The sequence below is a fragment of the Enhydra lutris genome, unplaced genomic scaffold, assembly GCF_002288905.1.
Source record: "Enhydra lutris kenyoni isolate GAN:26980312 unplaced genomic scaffold, ASM228890v2 scaffoldscaffold22, whole genome shotgun sequence".
Classification (NCBI taxonomy): domain Eukaryota; kingdom Metazoa; phylum Chordata; class Mammalia; order Carnivora; family Mustelidae; genus Enhydra; species Enhydra lutris.
This window is the reverse complement of record NW_019154106.1, coordinates 17,056,754-17,073,296: the sequence shown is the minus strand read 5'-3', so window position 1 is coordinate 17,073,296 and position 16,543 is coordinate 17,056,754. Positions and strand designations below refer to the sequence as shown.

The 16,543-nt window shown below is 42.5% G+C and overlaps 2 protein-coding genes across 8 annotated transcripts in view; both read right to left on the bottom strand.

The window, feature by feature from the left end:
* LOC111149427 (autophagy and beclin 1 regulator 1) overlaps nt 1–411 on the bottom strand; it is a 176,429-nt gene extending 176,018 nt beyond the window's left edge. For 3 of the 6 annotated variants that reach the window (XM_022506469.1, XM_022506472.1, XM_022506470.1), the window contains exon 1: nt 252–411. The gene's annotated coding sequence lies outside the window, so the exon portion shown is untranslated. The remainder of the gene's footprint in view (nt 1–251) is intronic. The other 3 variants (XM_022506474.1, XM_022506475.1, XM_022506473.1) reach the window with 2 other exon arrangements.
* Nucleotides 412–7,031: 6,620 nt separating this feature from the next.
* Nucleotides 7,032–16,396, bottom strand: LOC111149744 (harbinger transposase derived 1). 2 transcript variants are annotated; one of them, XM_022506990.1, is made up of 4 exons: nt 15,792–15,883; nt 15,564–15,671; nt 14,628–15,446; nt 7,032–8,587 (listed from the first exon to the last, which is right to left on the bottom strand). In XM_022506990.1, exons 3-4 carry the CDS (start codon nt 15,295–15,297, stop codon nt 8,208–8,210), a joined length of 1,050 nt encoding a protein of 349 aa, XP_022362698.1. In that variant the 5' UTR covers nt 15,298–15,446; nt 15,564–15,671; nt 15,792–15,883; the 3' UTR covers nt 7,032–8,207. The 2 variants fall into 2 exon arrangements, with proteins under 2 accessions (XP_022362698.1, XP_022362699.1); XM_022506991.1 differs by lacking the exons at nt 15,564–15,671; nt 15,792–15,883 and adding an exon at nt 16,308–16,396.
* Between the last annotated feature and the right edge of the window lie 147 nt (nt 16,397–16,543).

Genomic DNA, 16,543 nt, shown 5'->3' with positions numbered 1-16,543 from the left:
CACCCGCCCAAGACCCAACACCCCCTCCCTACCGAACCGCGCAGAGCAGCCCCAGCATCTCTCCCTCCTTCAGGTCTCTCCCTCAGTTCTCCGCCGCCTCTCCGACCGCGCCCCCGAACGCAAACGGGTAGCTCCTCCTCCGGCCGTGTCTCTGCGGCCGACCCGCCCGCCCACCCGCCGGCGCCAAGGTCTTCTCAACCCGCCGGCTGAAGGATGCCGGGCCGGGCCTCCCAGGCTCCTCCTGGGCCTACCTGCAAGACGGGCGGGGGCTCCGTCTGCAGCCCAGCGAGGGAACTCAGCCACCGACAGGAAAAAGAGGCAGGCAGGAAGCAAGGGGTCCGCTCTACCGACCAGCGGGAGAGAGCAGCCTGAGCGAGGGGCCTCGCGGTTAAGTCAGCCTTCGACCCGGCGCCGCCACCGCTCAGGAGACATCAAGCAAGAAGACGGCGCAAAAGATCACCGAATACACGAACGCCCCAGACATCATAGGAAGAGTGCCCAAGCAGTCGTTCAAGGAAGTCCAGTCGAGCGCCGAAAAACAGCCCAGCTCCAACTCAAGGTCCGACTCCTGTCTAAGGCATGAATAAACAAACCCAGATCATAAGCCATGGAGTAAAGTAGCCGGTGCTTCTGCCATTTTCTGTGTTGGTTGCCCACTAAATTGTTTAGAGCACCGAAGTTTTTCCTGGCTGTTGAAGATCAAGTCATAGCACAATAATACTTGGCAGTTCAGCGACTACGTTATGGACTCCTAACTGAGCAAGTGTGACTTAGTTTCCTCATGGACAGTGAGGTAAAATAAATATACATGTATATGACAGAGGCAGAAAGAGATAGTGAGAGAGAATCCAGACTGAGAAACAAAGTGAGTAATCGCTGTTAAAGTTCCACTTGGGCAAAGCATAGCAAAGAGTAGCTGGGAAAATTTCAGGGGTTTGTAGGCAGAACTTAAGGCAGGAAAAAAAAAATACACACATGCTTTTTAATTTTATTCCAAAGGCCTGGGACCACAGGTGTGCTTTTTACTTAATGATAAAAATTTGGGGGGCGCCTGGGTGGCTCAGTGGGTTAAAACCTCTGCCTTCCGCTCAGGTCATGATCCCAGGGTTCTGGGATCCAGCCCCGCATGGGACTCTTTGCTCTGCAGGGAGCCTGCTTCCTTCTCTCTCTGCCTGCCTCTCTGCCTACTTGTGATCTCTCTCTGTCAAATAAATAAATAAAATATTGAAAAAAAAATCTTCTTGGGTCAGAACCTGACAAAGTTGACATTTTCATCCTCACCCCCCTTCTGAAGGCTCTTAGTAGACAAACTAATATGCTCAGCACAAATGTGGATTAATCCATGCATCCTAGGTCAATTCAATAAATCACGTAGATAACTCCTTTTATGGATTACCAAGTGTGGGCAACAATACAACCCACCCTACCCCCTCCTAAGGAGGGAGAGAGGAGACTTCGACAGTAAAGGTGCAAAAAAGAAGGTAGTCCCAGCCCTTAAGGAGCACATAATCTAATCAAAGTGAAAGACCTCATCTTTGGGGCACCTGGGTGACTCAGTCAGTTAAGCACCTGCCTTTGGCTCAGGTCATGATCCCAGGGTCCTATGATAGAGCCCAGGGATAGAGCCCCAAAACGGGTTCCCTGCTCAGCGGGAGCTTGCTTCTCCCTCTCCGTCTGCTGCTCCCATGCTTGTGCTCTCTCACTCTCTTTCTCTCTCTCTCTCTGTCAAATAAATAAAATCTTTTTAAAAAATCACATCTTGACAACGTTAGCTTTACTTACAATTTATTATAATTTTTTAAAAATCGCCTTCTTGGGGCGCCTGGGTGGCTCAGTGGGTTAAAGCCTCTGCCTTCGGCTCAGGTCATGATCCCAGGGTCCTGGGATCGAGCCCCGCATCAGGCTCTCTGCTCAGCGGGGAGCCTGCTTCCCCCTCTCTCTCTCTCTGCCTGCCTCTCTGCCTACTCGTGATCCCTCTCTCTCTGTCAAATAAATAAAATCTTTAAAAAAAAAAATCGCCTTAAGTCTGTAACAATATCTAGGGACAACTCATACATATAATACAGGATAAAACCAACAACCATAATATGAGGACAAAACAATGCGCTTTTGTCGTCTACTGCCATTTGAAGGGAATTAAAAATGAGTAAACATTATAGAAAATTTACAAAAGTTTTAAAAAAGAATTTAATAACCTGCTTCCAAAACACAAAGTTTTAATTTGTTCTTGTTCCCATTGAAAATATCCTATGTAATGTTTTAAAGTTTAAGCAGAGATACAACATTGTTATTATTTTGCATTACATCATTTCCCTATTAAATCTTTAACAGTTATTTTTAACAACTGCACAATATTCCATTGAGAGGATATACTGACCTTGCTTCCCATTGTTGCATATGCATGTTGCTTCCAAACATTTTCTGTGTAATAGGTATTGCTACTTTTGGAAAGAGGCAGGTGTAACCTTTTTATTGATGATTAAGACCTATTGCACATAAAAAGAATAAGGAAGGAAGCAAGGTCGAGATTTATTTCTCTGTCACATAAAAGAAATCCAGAAATGCACAGCCTAGGATAAGGTGTGGCCATTTGTTGTCGGGGACCAGGCTTCCATCTTGTTGCTCTAACATCTTCACCAAGTGGCTTTCATCTCAGGTCCAAGACAGCTGTACAAGCTCTAGCCACCAGGTCAACATTCCAACCAGCAGGAAGCTGAAAGGAGAAAGGCATGTCTCCCACCATAAAGGCGTATCTTGAAAATAGCACAGGACATTCCCACTTATATTCCACTGGCCAGAATTTAGTCACATAGCCACACCTAACTGGGAATTAGTGTTTATCCTGGGCAGTTCGCAAAGTCAGGGGCCAAAGAATACTAAGTGCCGACTAAATAAGTAGTCTCTGCCACATTCCTGAAGCCAGATGAGAAGCAGCAAATAGACTTTCCTTTGCTGTCACCCGGGGCTGAGTTTCTATTCCCAGAATACATGTTTTAGAGAAGCTTCCTTCTTAGAAAGGCTTGTGGGGCATAAGGATCTGAAGCTACAGCCCTAATTCAAACTTGACCCAAATAACATCATTTTGAAAGCTTGATTTCAGTGAGAAAAACTAAAGAAACTAATTTCAAGGCTACAAGAAATTTTCAGTCTTTCAAAACTCAGAGACTTTAATTTTGGGAAAAAACACTGGAAGTTTATGTAAATATAAATCAGGGGTGCCTGGGTGGCTCAGTGGGTTAAGTGTCTGCCTTTGCCCCTGGCCTTGGCTCCATGGTCCTGGGATCAAGCCCTGCCCTGGGCTCCCTACTCAGCGGGGAGCCTGCTTCTCCCTCTTCCTCTGCCATTCCCCCTGCTTGTGCTCATGTGCTCTGTCAAATAAATGGATAAAATCTTTAAAAAAATATCTAAGATCATCACCTAAAAATGGAGATATTTGAGAAGCTGAGGCTTAACTGCTCTGTGAAACCATGGGAAAGATGGCTTATTCTGCAGGCAGAGTTGCATCTCTATAGATAGATTTCTCTAGAGAACTGTTTCTTTACAAGTGTGGATTTAAGCTTCAGTGTGACAGTAAACTACTGCTTGCTCTTATGGGAGTCAATTTGGACAGAACAGTAGATTACAAGAGATCAGGAATTGAAATCCTCAAACCTACAGGAATCTCCTCACACTGGAGAAAGACTTAGAAAGAAACCAGGTGGGCAGAGTAAAGATCATACTGAGTTATATCACTGATGCTTACATATTGGTGTTACAATTCAACAATTAATTCTTTTAAATTTTTATTTATTTATTTATTTGAGAGAGAGAGAGAGAGAGCACGAGCAAGGAGAGGGACAAGCTAAGAAACAAGGTCTCTATTTTGTATGGTTTGAAATTGGTACACTGGCAATGACCCAATATTGTGGTTTTCTCTTAATATATCCTGGGACTTTGCTGTCTTGAAACATCTAAACATCAAACCTGATGTGGGGCTCGATCCCAGGACTCTGGGATCACGACCTGAGCCCAAGGCTTAATCAACTGAGCCCACCCAGGCGCCCCCTAAGAATTCATTCTTTTTTTTCTCAACAATTCATTCTTATATTGATTACTGATTATTGTATTCTGATTGGATTCCCCTGGGGGAGCCACCCCCTTGAAGGTAGGATGATGCTTCCCCTGAAGTAGGGTGACCATCTGTCCCAGTTTGCTGAGGACTTGGGGTTTCCCAGGACAAAGAACTTTCAATGCTAACACTGCAATAGCTCTGGGCAAACCAGGACAGCTGGTCCCCCTAAGAATGGACTTAGCCACTGCCAATCACATGGGAGGAACTTGTAAAGACTAAGCCAGGAAAAGAGGATTGGGACATGTAGACATGGGGGAATTGCCTGGGATAAAGAGTGAAAGGAGAGAAAAGGAGAGAAGGGGAGAAAATTTTTCCTTATATTGGCTCTGGGCTCTAAACAACATCTACTACACTCTACTTGGTAGAAATTGGCCCTGAACTCTGTAGCAGCACCGTGAGTCATCGTATTAGGAATTCTAGGAAGAGGAATTGGGCCTTGAGCAGCCAAATGATGAACCAGTTGTAGGTTTTGCTGTTCCAGTTCTGTTCTGTTCTTTTGTAGCCTGATCTCATGGTACTGTGGGTTAATGTGCACACTTTGGGTTGGATGGTAAAGTAGAAGCAAGGTAAAGATACAGAAGCAGCACAGGGAAGGGGAGAGATTCCAAAACAGCAGGTAATCATTCACAGTAGAATTACAGAAGATGCTTCCTTCTTTGGAATTATTTATACAGGGTAAATATTCAGTGGTACAATGGGATTGAAATGTAGGAACATGTTAAGACTCTAGAACGACAAAGAAATCAGCCCTTTCATAAAGACAGCCCTCTATATTAAGGTCTCAAGAGAATGATAGATCCTTAATGATTTGTGGGCAAACATGGAGATTCCTTTCAAATGGACTTTGTTTGTTTAATGTGCTAACTTATGATTTCAAGGTCTAATTTCCTTGCTCCTTTTTAGTATCCAGAGATCTCATCACTCTTATTGGACTATCACAAAGGGGGTTTAGAGTGTAGTCATTAAAAAAAAAAAAAGCCTGTGAATTTGATGTGTTAGGGAACTGAAGTTGAAATATTCCCAGCATTCAGCTAGTACTTTCCCTTCTTTCCTGCATTGCCATTCTTAGAGTCATCTAACTCTTACTTTTGTTATCTCTTATTCTCACCACTTTGTAAAATTTGGGCTGAACCTAGAAAGCAATTCAGGTCCTGAGGACATGTGCCTGCACAACGATTAAGTTTCCTTGATTTCTTATTTTCTCGTCCTCCTCCTAACTTCCCCCTCTAATGCCAGGGACAGCGACTGCCAAGCTCAGTCGCTGAGTTGTTTTCAATTTATCATTTCAGGTCAGGATACAATCACAATAGGTCTGTTATCTGTCTAGCTTCTATTTTACTCCTCTCCCCACCACCTCCTGTATGTCTTCACTATATGACCCCATTAGTCTAAACTTAGATTAATTTGCTATATATCCTTTATAGTCCAAGGGTCAGGAAAGGAGCTCCATCTATGTTCAGTTCATTTTAAACTAAGAATGTGTTTAAGATTTCTATTTCGTATAATTTGAAATTGGTAAACCAGTGATGACCCAATATTGTGGTTTTTCTCTTAGTATATTCTGGGACTTTGCTGTCTTGAAACATCCAAGGGCAAATCTGGAAAACTCCTATGCTGACCAGATGGCATCATCTCTGGGAAGATGAAGCTTACATAAGACAGACATAATCCTTGATTCTTTCCCAAAACTGTAGCAGGGAGATACTAAAAATCCACAATAAGGACCTCAAGAGAAGACTTTACAGGCGCTTATAAAAAGCCCTTAGGAGCAAACCCTTGGTAATTTGAAAGTACAGACCCTGATCCCACCCCTCAATCGTTTTGGGGAAATGGTAACTAAGGACTGAAAAAATCCTGGCCTGTAAAAATTCATGCTGAAAGATTAAAGAAATAGATTTGAACAGTGATTCTGTGGAATTATTAGAAAATAAAATACTCCCAGAGAAAAACACTGCCAGCCAATATTCAGTGGGTTCAGCACTCAGAAATTATCTTTGGTGTGCAAATAACAGACTTGAAATTGCTTTTGAAATCTCTCCAAGACTGTCCCTCCCACTCAGGCTTCATGTTACCATCTAGTGAGTTGAGTTGTGAAAAACCCCAATTTTCCTTTAAGGTAGTTTTTTTTTTTTTTAAGGCTAAAATGCCAGGCATTTTCAAAGCTCACACTCCACCTTGCATGATATGTGGATGGCAGTCACCCTTTCCTCATTCGATATGCACAAAAGAACCAAAACTCTGTAGGGAAAAATACCCATCTCAGGAAACCTGGAAAGACTTAAAGTTAAAATATTGCCTCATGACCAAGCAAGCTTGGTCACAGGTCAGATTTTACAAAGGAAAAATACTGTAACAGGGCACCTCTGTTGCACAGTGAGTAGAATTAACGTTCCCAGGCACCTCTCTATGGTCCATTCTCATCTCCATGACGTCATTGTACATGCCGAGCTCAACCTCCTGCCAAATGGACCCACTCTTTATAGAGTAGGATGATGACGGGAAATAGCATTTGGAGTAGAAATAAACAGCAGATAATAACCCATAATTGTTTTTAATCGTGGGGATGAGTCACCCTCAATTTATTTCCAAATTTCTTCTGTCATCAGCTGTTCATTTCTTTACTTTGAAAATCACCAGATTAACACTGCCAAAGGCAGGTAGGAAATGATCCAAGAGGACAATTCTGAAGTATCACATGGTGAGCTGATGATAAACTGGGAACAAGGGGTGCCTGGGTGGCTCAGTTGTTAAGCGTCTGCCTTTGGCTTGGGTCGTGATCCCAGGGTCCTGGGATGGAGCCCTGCATTGGGTTCCCTGTTCGGCGGGAAGCCTGCTTCTTCCTCTCCCACTCCCCTGGCTTGTGTTCCCTCTCTCGCTCTCTCTGTGTCAAATAAATAAATAAATCTTTTTTAAAAAAAGAAAAAGAAAAAAAGAAACTGGGAGCAAGACAATCCTCAGGAAAGTCTCTTTTTTGTCCCAGCAAAGGCACCAAAGTGTGAACCTAATTCACACATTTGTCATTCCAATCAGGTTATTTTTATATCAGTGTAATTTTAGAATAAGACTTGATGGAGGATTATTTATTTTCTGGGAAATTCTACCCATCACTTTGCACACAAGATATTCAAGTAGGTCTAGCACCAAAATTCATTTCACACCAAGAAATTATGTCTTTTTTACTGCTTTCACAATGCCTTCTTTATTCCCTAAATCTTCCTTCTACTCAAGGAATTTCAAAACAGAATGGCCACACAGACATTCTAACATCATGGGCATAAGAAATGTGATCTGTTTAGATGTGAGCTGTCAAAACCTGGGTGAGTCTTCTCTGCCCATCAATCTATTGGGCTTTAGATCTGTGAAGTGTAAGCTTGCTATTTTATCTACATTTGACTTGTCTTCTTTAAGCTGATAGGGTTCTTAAACCAATTTAGCCTCTAACTCCTTCTCTGGTTTGGAAAGAGGACATTGGAGTCCAGATGTTTTCCCTAGAAACCAGGTCCAAGTCACAGTCCAACTACTGCAGAAAGACTAGAGATGGAGGCTTCACCTAACATCCTCTTAAAACACAAAGCTGGAAAACTCAAGATTAGTAGCCGCTTACTTTCGTCAGAAGGCCATTCCCTAACTTAAATTTGCTCTTTACACTTGCCTCAGATGATGCCTATACAGGCAGCAAAGTAGTAAAACTAAAATCCCACCCAGTAACTTAGGGCAAACGAATATTGTTTTCATTTGAAATCTCTAGACAATTAAATAAAAAAAATTCTGGCTGACTGCCATTTTCCCCTTTGCTTTGATTTTGTAGGCAAAATCATGAATGTCTGCTGCTAGTGAATTTTCAATCACTCAGCCTGGAGTTGAGTGGGTAGTAGGGAACTACTGGCTTGGTTTTGGTTTAGCTAATGTATTTGCAAATGAATCAGGATATTCTGGCATAGCCATAACCCTTCTAAAACACAAAGATTAAATGTCAATTTGTGACAAGTGTCCACATACGCAATCATGCTAGATGATGGAACTCTGCAGGGGGTGGTGAGGCAGAAAGTTTGTCACAACTCCTTCTGGGAAATTCCCCTCCCCTCCACCTCTCACATTAGCTAAAATGAGTGAGCATCAGCTCCTGACGGATTCGATCAGCCTCCAGGTCCAAGGACTCCAGGTGTTCATACTCTTCTTCAGGAGGCTGTTCCATGGGTCCTGTCATTGGAGAGGACCAAACATCCATCCCATGCTCCAGGGAGATGTTGTGGAGGACACAACAAGCCAAGATAATGTGGCTGGACTTCTCTGGTGAGTACTGCAGCGCTCCCTTGGATCCATCCAGGCAGCGAAATCGGGAGCAGAGGGTTCGGAAAGTCTTCTCAATCACACTGTGAGTTGCAGAATGGGCCATATTATAGCGATATTCGGCTGGGGTTTCAGGAATGTGAAGGGGGGTCATGAGCCAAGAACGCAGAGAGAAGGAACTGTCACCTGTGAGGGAAGGTCCAAAGAAATCATAAATCATTCTAACTGGAGTACAAACAGAAATGAAAATCCAGGAATATATACACAGAATGGATAAGAAAATGCAAAAGACTCTGGAGCCACTGTGCCCCAGAAAAACGAAGAGGGAAATGTTATGGTAAAAAGAAGGCATGCCAGGATCACGAGAAAGAAGACAGAGGTCTTGGCTGGAAATATCCTTGTTAAAACCAACAGAGAAAAAAGGCTGATAGCTTAAAAAAGAAAAGGCGGGGTGCTTAGGTGGCTGGGTCAATTAACTGGCTGCCTTCGGCTCAGGACATGATCCCAGGGCCCTAGGTTCGAGCCTGCTTCTCCCTTCTCCCTCTGCAGCTCCCCCTACTTGTACTCTCTCTCTCTCTCTGTGTCAAATAAATAAATAAGATCTTTAAAAACAAACAAATAAATAAAAGGGGTGGGGGGAGCCAAGCCTGAGAAAATGTGGGGAGGACGTGAAGGCACTTAAGGAAATGAAATTCCCGGATTTTCTGAACTCAGAGATATTGTTCTTTAATAAAAGGTTAGTAAGAACTATCATATAGCAAGCCAATCTTCAAAATCTCCAAAGAGAAAAAGTGCAAGAGAGAAAAAAGAGAATTCAGCTAGGAGAGTTCAAAACCCTTGTGAGGAAAATTTCTAACTTTACCATTCAAGTGTCAGATCCGGAAAGCACTACCTCGGGATTTCAGAGTATTTCATGGAAAACAATCATTCATTCTCCCCGTACTAAGAACAGTGAGATAAAAGTCCCAGTGCCTGTGGCACAGATCAGAACTCAGGTGTTCCTAGATATTACAATCACTAGAACTATGCCTTTGTAACAGAGGGACTGGTTTAATTTCACTTTAACAAGGAGAGCATACCTATAATGATACAAATAGTAACAGTGATAAGGAAATAAAATCAGAAGTCAATTAAAATAATATACAGAGGCATTTTCCTAAGGTGACTTCCTTGTCAAATGATCTCTGGCAGTGCTAAGAACAAAATAACACTCAAGACTGGGATGCCATGTCCTGTTACAACAGTACAATGTTTCTGTGGTGCTTAATTGTCCTGACTCACTACAGCTGACAGATGAAATGTCTCACACAGAGGCACAACCCTTTAGAAATCTGAGACAAATAGGCTCTGGGAGTACCAACTTGCACAATGGCTGTGTTCCTGACCCACTATCAGTTTTGGTAAATAGTTATGGATTGTTCAGAGTCTAGGCCCTGTTCCAAAACACACAGGACTCCTTTCTTTCAGGAGTTTACATTTTTTAAGTACTGGATCAACTTTATTAAAAAAAAAAATTTTATGGGGGAGTCTGGGTGGCTCAGTGGGTTAAAGCCTGTGCCTTCGGCTCAGGTCATGATCTCAGGGTCCTGGGATCAAGCCCAGCATCGGACTCTCTGCTCAGCGGGGAGCCTGCTTCCTCCTCTCTCTCTGCCTGCCTGTCTACTTGTGATCTCTGTCTGTCAAATAAATAACAAAATCTTAAAAAAAAATTTATGTTTTTACTTATACGTAATTGACATATAACATTGTATTAATTGTACGTACTGGAATGTTGTTAAATATTTAAAAAGTCTCACGATATTTTCAATTTTTACATTTAGTTGACTTTTCCCCCAAGTATGACCTATTTTAGTTGAACTCACACCTACTAAATACTAAATTTAAGAAACTGATGCTGTAAATAATAATGAAAATGATTATCAGTGACTCATTGAATACCTACTATGTAGCAGGCATTGATCTAGGCACTTTGAATGTATTATCTCTTATTATCCAATCCCAACCCTGCCAGGTAGGATATTATTGAACTAATTCTACCAATGAGAAAATCAAAATATTAGTAGCCATCCTGTGATATGCCACACAAAGGAAGCGAAAGGAGCTAGTCACTAAATGCTAATGTCAGACTCAAGAGTCACAAAAACAAATGGTGTAATGCTATAAGAGAGTAAGACAAACATTTACGGTGAATGCCAAAGGACAGAGATACTAAATGGTATTAGTTGAACATTTCTCTATGGAACAGTATGAGCCTTAACTGGGGAGACATAAAGGATAAGCTAGTTAATGCAGACCTTTTATAACATGCCCCATGGTCATTAACTGATTATAATCCAAGCACCGCTGGAAAACAGACACTCAGGAGGGGATTAGGATCAGAACTGCTAAACAGATTACAACTGCTTACATGATCAGTCATCCACAAGACATTCTGGCAGATCTTACCCAAAGCTGCTTAACAAGACCAGGCCAAGAGCTGAAGAAATAAGAACTCAGGCTAAATTCTTTGTAGGAGCAGGTACATTTAGAGAAGAGGAATAAGGTAATGCAATTCTGAAGGGACAGATGAGAATGAGGGGATGAAGGGATGACACCATGGTAAAAATATGCTAAAAAAAATTCAGAGGCTCCTATATATCCCTCCTTTGATGGAAACATTATTCTGAATTTTATGTTTGTCATTTCTCTGCATTTGTTTATATTGTATCTAAGTAACATAATATTGTTCTTGGTTGTGAACTTTATCAAAATGATTTCATACTAAAAACAAAACATAAACCTAAAAAAAAAACAAAGGGAATCACTGTCAATTCTACATTTGGCAAATTTAGAACTATTTCACAAATCTGATGGTGTTAAGATACGATCAGCCATCTTAACTTTTCTAACATCTTGTTATCCTCATAATCCTGCCAGTCTTCCCCTAAAATATTACCCTATTATCCAACACATCCTTTAGATACCAGTGTTTTCCAAACTTATCTATTTGTACGAATCACTTGAGGCACCTGTTAAAAATGGATGTCTAGATTCTTTCCTTGACAATTCTCATTCCCAAAGTTTGAAGTGGGGCCCAGTGATGTATATTTTTAATAAATTCCCCAGATGACTCTCTTGATCTGGAAAATTTGTGAAACCCTTACTAGTTCAGGGGTCTTCAAACTAGTTTTCCTGTTAGAGATAATGGAGGATTTGCAAGGGAATATATGCTAGAACTGCTAGTTGTACTAATCAATTTCCACATGGGTATACTTTTCCCCTCCCTAGTGCCTAGCATATAGCCTGATACCAAAATTGGCCTTAATAAATATTTGTTAAATGTTGTTACCATATCCATCTCTCCCACTTCCACCCTTCCTGTAAAAAGGGCAATCAGAAAAGTAATAAAAATTTATCAGAGTTGGGGTGCCTGGCTGGCTCAGTCAGTAGAGTATGTGACTCTTGATCTTGTCATGAGTTCAAGCTCTAAATAGGGCGTAGAGCCTCCCTTAAAAAAAAAAAATTGTCAAGAGTTTTCCCTTATTTCCAATTATGTCCTGTAAAAACCTCAAAAAACTAAAGCCGTTTTTCCAACTGAATCTGGGGTCCCAACATGTGAAGGAAAAGAGAGTAAGTAATTCCTACATGACCTTGAAGTCCTTAACAGAGGGACTATTTGCCAAATAGACTTAATTCTTCATGTGACCTAGTTCTAAAAGTTAACCACAATTGGCATCTGTGTGGCTCTGTTAGTTAAGCATCTGCCTTTGGCTCTGGTCATGATCCCAGCCAGGGTCCTGGGATCAAGCCTTGCATCGGGCTCTCTGCTTCTCCCTCTCCCTCTGCCTATCTGTGGGCTCTCTCTCTGTCAAATAAATAAATTAAATAAATAATCTTTAAAAAAAATTTAACAAAAGTTAACCGCAAGTGACTTAGATATTCTGTGCATTAATTTCCTCCTCCATAAAAATGTTGATATCAATATTTAACTTTTTAAGAGTTTTTATAACAATTAAGTGAGACAACCCAATGCAAACTGCTTAGGACATTGCCTGACAAGTTCTAAGAGCTCAGCATGTTTTAGCTGGCTTTATATAAGGTACCAAAGTCATTTTCCATAAGAAATGAGCTTGGTGGTTCAGTCAGTTAAGTGTCTGATTCTTGGTTTCAGCTCAGGTCATGATGTGGGGGGTGGCTGGGACCGAACCCTGCTCAGCAGGAAGTCTGCTTCTCCCTCTCCCTCTGCTCCTCCCTGTGCTCTTGCTTGTGTTCTCTCTCTCTCTCTTGCGTTCTCTTTCAAATAAATAAATAAATAATCTTGAAAAAAAAAAAAAAGAAATTTGAAAGTTCAAAAAAGGCACAAGGTAGGATTTTTTTTTTTTTTTAAGATCCTGGAATCAGGACCTGAGCTGAAGACAGATGGCCTGAGATGCCCAGGAGCTCCCACACAAGGTAGGATTAAGAAAAAAGTCCAGCAGGATAAAGAGAAGGGGGTACACTAATAACAGAAGATAGAAGGAACAACTCAAGAAAACCACTGAGTTCCAAGACATCACACATAGTACCCTGGCAGCTCTACATCACTGTGACAGCAGTCTCTTCCCTCTTGGAACAGGGGGGAAACAAAGAATATTAAAAAGGAATAATTTCTGAGTGTCTACTGCATGTGAAATACTGTTATGAGCACACACAGTGCAGATGTGATCCGTGGTTTGAAAGAGAGGTCTTCCAATCCTTCATGTTTCTTTTCATCTCTCACATAACATGTTGTATAGAAGATTACCTTTGTTCTGTTGCTTACATAATAGTCTGCTTTAGAACAAACACACACACACACACACACAGACAACCAAGCTGCCAAGATTAAGGATATTATCACTGTTACCCAACTATATTTCTCCCAGCTATGCAGTCACCCCAGTTTGCGTTGCTCCATTTTGAATGGGTTCTTGTCCTACTTATCTCACTAAGTCAGGCTTCCCAATGGCACTTGGGCAGATCTGTCAAGTGAGCTCCCACGAGAACTGTGGAAGTGCACTGTCCGCTATTATTCTTTTTTTTTTAAGATTTTATTTATCTGAGAGACAGCAAGCTAGAACAGAGGGAGCACAAGCAGGGCGGGATCGATGGGGAGAGGGAGAAGCAAACTCCCTGCTAAGTAGGGAGTCCAACTTGACTTGGGGCTCAATCCCAGGACCCCAGGATCATGACCTCAGCCAAATGCAGATGCTTAACCAACTGAGCCACCCAGGTGCCCCTGCTATCATTTTCATATAGATATCATAACAGTAACCAATGACAAAAGTCTTATATTTGTACAATACTCTATAATGAACTCTCACATATATCACCTAGTCCTACCAATAGATATTACTGCTGTTGGCATTATTTTTTTTAATAAAGATTTTATTTATTTATTTAACAGAGAGATCACAAGTAGGCAGAGCAGCAGGCTGGGGGGGATTTGGGGGGAAGAGCAGGCTTCCCGATGAGCGGAGAGCCTGATGCGGGGCTCGATCCCAGGACCCTGAGATCATGACCTGAGCTGAAGGCAGAGGCTTTAACCCACTGAGTCACCCAGGGGCCCCTGTTGGCATTATTTTTAACATTTTACACGTGATAAAAATTAAGGCTCAGTTGAAGGGATCTATTATATTTAACCACATCTGTCCTGATTAAGAACTTCAGCTGTATTAAAGGGGAATGTTTTTGTAGGGTTGTTGTTGCTCCTGTTTCCAACTACAAAACACTGCTGCAGCTTAACTTTATTTCCCATCACCAGTGTTCCTACTTATGACCGTATGTCTCAAGATAAATCCTTAGAAGTGAGGCTCCGGACCAAGTATTATGTTTTTAAACTTTAATAAAATGTCCTTTAAGTGTTCATTTATTTTTTAAATTAAGACTCAGAGAGGGGCACCTGGGTGGCTCAGCGGATTAAAGCCTCTGCCTTCGGCTCAGGTCATGATCCCAGCGTCCTGGGATCGAGCCCTGTATCGGGCTCTCTGCTAGGCAGGGAGTCTGCGTCCTCCTCTCTCTCTCTCTGCCTACTTGTGATCTCTGTCAAATAAATAAATAAAATCTTAAAAAAAAAAAAAAAAGAAGACTCAGAGAGTTCTCACCTGAGGTTTCATTAAAAAAAAGAACAGGACTGAGACTCAGGTCTATAGATTCTCAAATTTCATTCTGCTCTGTTACATCATTTTTCTGTGGCTACAAAATGAAGCGTGTGCACCTGAAAACTTACCAAGCAGCCAGCTATCTTTGTGTATTCCAGCTTCGAAATGACTACTGAGGGAAGACTGCTGCAGTACAGCATAGTCCTGGAGGCTGCCTGGCCAGTTGGTCTCCACAGTCATTAGTGCCCCTCTAATGTCACACACCATCAGGCAGTTTAAAGAATGCAGTCCTTTGCGGTTCACATAGGAAAGGTCTTCAGCATTCGGTGCCTTGATTGCCACATGGATACAGTCAACCACCCCTATAACCCCTGGCATCCCGGCCAACCCATAGAATTCATCCTTTAGAGCCTGCACGGAGGCTTCATCTGCTGGAAAGCGAATGAACTGTGTGGCTCTTTCCACAAGTGCTTCGGTGACATTGGCAACACAGCGACTCATAGATGCCTGACTGATTCCAATAGCATCTCCCATCCGAGTCTGGAAGGAACCTGAAGTGTAGAAGCCAAGTGCTGCAAGGATCTGTGTCTCTGGGCTGATAGCTCTGGATCTCTGAGTAGGTCTAGAAAGACTTGCCCCCAAGAGCTCCACCAAGTAATAAATGAACTGTCGAGGAAACCCATACATGGACATCAAGTATTCATCAGTCACGTCATCCAGCTTAAAGCGGTCCAATGTCCGGTGACCTCGGCCATAGAGCAAGAGATCACAGTCAAGTACTGTTATTGGTATAGCCATGGTACATGTAAATGTGATTTCTCCTTCCCTCTGCTACTTTTCCTGAATTTCTTTCAGTGAAGATGTTGGTGCAAGAAGGTATTTAAAGAAGTGTCAGAATTCAGCAGCTAACCATCAGTTAAATGGCTCTGGCATTTGTAATCTTCTCTCTGTAAAGGTTAAAAGAAAAAAAGCATTAGAAAACGACCAAAGACTTTAAAGTGATTCAAAGGCTACAACAGCTCCTTTTCTCAAACTTCAATCTGTCCAGGCAAAAGGTGTTATACCTGTAAACCTGGGCTTTTCTCCACTAACTCATGGCTGCACAATAGGCTTGCTGTGGTTTGAATGATAATGGGAGTTGTTTTGTACGTAGCAGAGCAGCTCCCTCGACCCTACAGTTTGAAGGAAGGAAGGAAAGAAAGAAGGAAAAGAAAATGTGAGATGATTTTGATGGCTCACTTAATGCTTGACATTTGAACCCCAACAGCACAAGATTAATGGAGGAGGGGCACCTGGCTGGCTTAGAACCAAGGGGAGGGTCTCTTCATCTCTGGGTTTTAACTTCCAGCTCCATGTTGGATGTAGAGATTACTTAAAAATAAAATCTGGAAAAAAAAAAAAAAAGATTAATGGAGGCGATAGCGTAATTATCCGTAAAGTAAAAGAGGTCTGCACTTAACTACACAGGCCACAAACTGGCTGACATAAGTCTTAACTACGCAGGTCAGGAATTAGTCACGCCCGGTTTCATTACCCAAACCTTTTGGCTCCACCTGGTAAGTACGAGAGGGACGTGTGGGGTGCTCAAACCAGTCTAGCAAGACAGGTGTGGCAAAAAACTGCCCGCAATCCAGCCAGGTGGACACAGATCGTGTGCTCAAACAACAGGCCATGCCTTCTCCCCACGAAATCCAAATCGTGAGGCTGAGGGCCAGGAAGCACGAAAGCCCAGACAGGTTAGAAAAAAAGCGCAAAAGAGGCTAGATGAGTTAGAGCTGGGAGGCGACTCCGCCACTTATAAAAGGTGCCTTAGAAAAGATACTTAGAAATCTGATTGCGCCGGCCACTCAAAGTCAGCGAAGGCCCGTCACCCACCTCTCCGCTGCTGCGGCGTTACCAGCAGCACTTCCCACCCACCCAGCCGGTCCGGCCCTGCTCTGGAACCAGCGGCCTCCAACTGGCCGCCACGCCGCTCACCATAGGCACCGCCCCCTCGCGTCAGCGGTCTCCCCACGCCGCGTCCTCACAGCCGCTTCCGCGGCAG